We start from the raw sequence: 5,246 nt of genomic DNA, 5'->3' as shown, positions 1-5,246 counted from the left end.
GTGGCTCTCACCCGATCTGCCAGGACCCTACAGCGGTGTCCCATCAACCCTTGCGGCTTCCGCCTTCGCTCTTTCTCTCCGCGCTCCCTCCCTGCGCGGGTGCCGCCATTCTCCAGCAGGTAAGTCCGGGAGATCCGTCGTCATCCTTGCCGGGACAGGCTCCTGAGAGAACTTTGCCGCTTCCAGGGGCAGCTTGGAGGCCTTCTCTGTCGGGGCCGGTCGCTATTTCCAGGCGCGCTGGGGGGGGGCGGGGAGTTTGGGGGCGCTCTTGGGGCGAAGCTCGGTTTCCCTTTGCTGAGCTAACATGGCATGGGGAGAGCGGGAGGCGAGGGCAAAGCAGACAAGCATAAGGGCCTGAAGGCTTAGCCCTCGCTCGCCAGAGCAGCACCATGGGCCCGTGGTGGTCCATGGAGGAGAAACTGGACAGAACTCCTAATAGGGTTTGAGCTTTTCCGACGAGTAAATCTTTATCGAAGGTGGAAGGCTTGACTTCAAATAAGCTGCTCACTGAGCTTTTTCGCCGCGGATAATTCAGCCTTCTAAATCGACCCTTGCAACACAGCGCTTAGCAGAGTCATAATGTGCATTTAGTCCGAAATAAACCCCGTCGCTTTCTCCTGAGGCTTAAGCGTGCATACGATTCCGGCCCTGATTTACCTCGGCTGGATTTTTGTGAGTGCGCGCGCACGTGCAAAATGCAGCTCCTTTGGCATAATCTTTGGCGGTGGCACTTCGGAAGTCAGTTTCATCGGGAAAATAAAGGTGTAGCCGATCAATGTATATTTGTTAATAGACACGAGTAACTTGGGTTCATTAATTTCGGGGGCCCTGCTGAGTACAATTTGGTTGGATGCTACCCATAAATATTTCATAGATGTGGACATTTGTCTTTTGTATCAGTCACCTTCAATCAGCATGTGAAGTGGGATTTAAGATATTGTACTGTCCCTCCCACAACCTCTGTATATTTGGTGGAAGGTGTGAGGATTCTACTTGGGTACAGTGGACGCTCGGGTTGCGAACGTGATCCGTGTGGGAGGCACGTTCGCAACCCACAGCACGCGCAGGTCGCGATTATGCGCTTTGCGCATGTGCGAGCGCAGAAACCCGGAAGTAACCCATTCTGGTACTTGCAGGTACGGCGCAGTGCGCAACCCGAAAAAGCGCAACCTTAAGCACCTGTAACCCAAGGTATAACTGTACAATTGTAGGCACAGTTGGGGAGCTTGGCCAGCAGCCACAACTCCAAGTGATGGAATACGCAAATAGAGCATCGTGAGAAAAAGGCTACAGTTAGTTACCATTGTGAATCAGCCCAGCCCGTTTGTATTACTAATTTTATGAAATATTTTTTTAAATGGAAAACTTAACATGGAAAGATAATAGCAAGAGGATAATTTCTGTGAAACCTTGCACCTCATTTTACTAGTAATGGGTTTACTTACAGCATATGTTACACAAAGCCCATTAATATGTATTTTAGGCCTAGGACATTACTGGCATATTTTAAAGGTTTCTCTGCACTAAATAGATGTGGGAGAAAATAATTCAGAGGTTCAGCTCTTAATTTGATTACCTCCCAGGATTGAAGAGCTTTTCATGCTCTTCCAGCTTCGGACATGGTACGGAGAAAAGATGCGCTGCTACAGGGTGGTTTTTGTTTTGTTTTTTAGGGTAATTATTTCCTATAGTGTATTGATTCCTTAGGTGTGCTCTGTTTTTGTTAGACACAATGCCGGCCCTCAGACCCCTCATCAAGCCTAAGATCGTCAAAAAGAGGACCAAGAAGTTCATCCGCCATCAGTCTGATCGCTATGTCAAAATTAAGGTAAAGTGTCCTTTTGATGAATCACCAGATATTAAAATACTCAAGAGTGCCAGCTTGTGTTTTGGTTTTGCAGCACTGACGTGGTAATATATTAGATCTCTGAAAAGATGGCGCAGATGTTGAGGTTTTGATATTCTTTCTCCCTGGATTTCTATAGCGTAACTGGCGGAAGCCCAGAGGTATTGACAACAGAGTCCGCAGAAGGTTCAAGGGCCAAATCTTGATGCCCAACATTGGGTACGGTAGCAGTAAGAAGACAAAGCACATGTTGCCTTCAGGATTCAGAAAGTTCCTTGTCCACAACGTCAAAGAGCTGGAGGTGCTGATGATGAGCAACAAGTGAGTTGGAAAAGGGATTCAGGGATGCCATATTGTGTTTGAAGATTTCTGGCTTGGTTGCAGGAGTGGTAGTCACTGAATGCAAAAAGATTTTGGGAGTTGTGGGATCCAGCTCATCTCTCACACACCTGTTTTTCTTTCCTTGATGGGATACTGCTACTAGCCATCTCTTCCCCATCCGTTTCTTTTGTTTTTCCTTTTGGATCTTCCGCTTTTCCTGTGTAGGATTAGAACTGAATCTGTCACTGCTGGAAGGTTTACCACTAGAAAATCTCCTTGTATATTACAATATTAATGTTTCTTTAATGTTATAATGCTGAGGGGAGGAAGATTGTCTTCACACTTGGGAAGGTCATTGCATCCTTTAAAGTGTTCAAAGTACAGCAGAGTATCAGTTGGTACCATTTGGGTATCTGCCTCAAAGATAATTCTGTAGAGGTTTAGGGATGGTTGAAATTTGATGTAGGGAAATTCTGGTTCAGATTCATGTTAGGCAGCCTGGGACAGGTTCTCTGTAAACTCTACCACAGTGTTAGTAGGCTAAAATGCCACACAGAGCTCTTTGAGGAAGGTTATAATGTCCTATTGATTCTGCAGTATCTATTCAGCTCAGTCAAATGGGGAACAGCAACAGCTTGGGCAGGTTTTCTTACTGGACCCAATCAAAATGTGTGTAACTGTACTGCTGTTTTCCATTCACACCAGTGGGTATTCTTTGGTGTTGTGGTCCCTCCCTTCAAATTACTCCCCTGCCCTTGACTATCTTCCCCCAGTCTGAGTATACAAGTGGGTATTTCTGTACCTGTGGGCCCAATCAAGGCTTGTGCTCTTGGGGAAGAGGAACAGCATGAATTTCTGTTAAGGCTATTAATTTTTTTGTATAGTTCTTGTGCAAAACCTCAGTTTAAAACTGTTAACTGCAGTAGATGTACCTGGATTTTGTCTCCAAGGGAATCTCTTACGATGTTGCGATCTTGAGAACATAGTTCCTCTGAACTGGGTTGTTGGAATTTCAGTGTGCCTTCAGCAAGCAGTGGAAATAGGCACACACTCATTGTTTGGACCATTGAAAAGAACAACTCGGGTGTAGCAATAAAGACCACCCACAGAAACATCACACCCATTACAAACTGGCCACCAAAAAAAGTACTTCGAAACTTGCACAGCAGTGATGGCTGCAGTTGTATAATGTGTTGTTTTCACATAATGAATTTTTTGTGGCCAGACAAAATAAGATTAAATCTAAAATGGTATGCTGGGATTTTGATGACGTTGCATGGATGCTATGGAAACTTGAGCAGCACCTGCTGCACAATAATCCTCTATCAAGACTGTCCTTGGAGAACAATGTCCTTAGGAGCTATGCACCCCATGGTCTACCTTGTTTTGGAAGCTCCTTACACATTATTTCCTTCAGTCTTCCAATTCGTTTAAGCCTGTGTGTGGTATTTTAACAAATGAATCCCTTATTCTTTCTGGAGTCTTCAAGTTGCATTTAGAACAGAAAAAACTAGGCACTCCTTTTGGAATCACACTGCTTCCACATATCTAAATGCCTCCAACCCCTATGTCAAAAGCATCCTGCCTGTGGAAAGTGACATTGAATGCAAAGGCCATTTCTCCTGCACATAGACTTTAACAAAGACATGTTGTTTTTGACATAATAGTACAGTAGTATTTGAACATAATGTCCCACTTGCAGGTGGAACATTCACATTAGGACTGTTGTGCAATTTTCCTTAATATGACCTCCAGCATTTTAGATTCTCACTCAGCCTTTCCTAGAATTAGATTTAACATGGTAATGAACTGCTTGTGACACAATGCCATTATCTTTTATCAGGTCCTATTGTGCAGAGATTGCTCACAATGTTTCATCCAAGAATCGGAAGGTAATTGTGGAAAGAGCAGCTCAGCTTGCTATCAAAGTCACCAATCCAAATGCCAGACTGCGCAGTGAGGAAAATGAATAAATAGTTGTTCTTGTACAACTGTATTTAATAAAAAGTAAAACAAAAAAAAAGTGTCAGAAAACTGATGTTCCTGCTGTGAGGGTATATAAAAGCAATTTTTGTAACTTCATATGAAGATCAGTTGTTAGAAAGGTAGTAATGTTTTATAAACTACTGTCTTCTGCTAACAGGTACTGTATTTGCAAACCCACCCAATTACAATTTACTATCATGGAAGAGGTGTACATTAGCAGTGAGGAAAAAAGCAGGGTTTCTTAAGTCACTAAGCTGTATCTGCCCAAGGTAACTTCACAGCTTGCTTTAAAACACACAGCTTGCTTTAAAACATACATCTTAAAAAGAGTGTGCCAAACAGGTATACCTCCTTTGGAACCAGCTGCAGTGCAAACTCATTTGCATATGTATAGTGTGTGAAATGGTAATTACTAAGGTGTTCAGCTCTGAGCAGTTGGGGAAGGGCCATAGCTCAGTGGTGGAGCTCCTGACTGGCATGCAGAAGATGCCAGGTTCAATCCTTGGCATCTGTCGGTAGGGGCTGGGAGGGAACCCTGCCTGCTACCTGGCAGGGTGGACCAAAGGACTTACTACAAGGCAGCATACCTGTTTATTCTTTGTCTATGTGTTGTGATCTTTCCTGCTTCCTCACTTGAAGAAAGCAGATGCTGCTTAAAATTTAGAATATAACCTCAAATCCTGTACAACCCTGCATTCTGTTTAATCTAAGTAGAGAGCACAAGCTTAGTCGTTGCTGGATGGGTAGAATATTGGGTATCTTGGAACTTCCGTATCTGCATACAGTGGTACCTCTGGAAGCGAACGGGATCAGTTCTGGAGCCACGTTCGCATCCTGAGCAGAACGCAACTCACGTGTGTGCGGGTCTGCACGTGATGTCATTTTGCGTGCATGTGTGAGTGGGGAAACCCGGAAGTAACCCATTCCGTTACTTCTGGGTCACCGCGGAACGCAACCTGAAAACACTCAACCTGAAGCGTATTTAACCCGACGTATGACTGTAGTAGCAAGCAGTATTTTTGTAGCAACTAACTTGAACCAGAAAGTTCTCTCTCCTTACAAAAATCAACGTGCAAAAAAAGAAAGCTGCAAC

At 44.3% G+C, this 5,246-nt stretch overlaps 1 protein-coding gene across 1 annotated transcript; it reads left to right on the top strand.

Annotated features, from left to right (window-relative positions):
* RPL32 (ribosomal protein L32) lies at nucleotides 1-4,190 on the top strand. Its single transcript, XM_083426869.1, has 4 exons — nucleotides 1-119; nucleotides 1,728-1,828; nucleotides 1,986-2,167; nucleotides 4,011-4,190. Exons 2-4 carry the CDS (start codon nucleotides 1,733-1,735, stop codon nucleotides 4,138-4,140), a joined length of 408 nt encoding a protein of 135 aa, XP_083282995.1. The 5' UTR covers nucleotides 1-119; nucleotides 1,728-1,732; the 3' UTR covers nucleotides 4,141-4,190.
* The last annotated feature ends 1,056 nt before the right edge of the window (nucleotides 4,191-5,246 follow it).

Source organism: Podarcis tiliguerta (genome assembly GCF_965153285.1).
Source record: "Podarcis tiliguerta genome assembly, chromosome: 2".
Classification (NCBI taxonomy): domain Eukaryota; kingdom Metazoa; phylum Chordata; class Lepidosauria; order Squamata; family Lacertidae; genus Podarcis; species Podarcis tiliguerta.
This window is presented reverse-complemented; position numbering and strand designations above follow the sequence as displayed.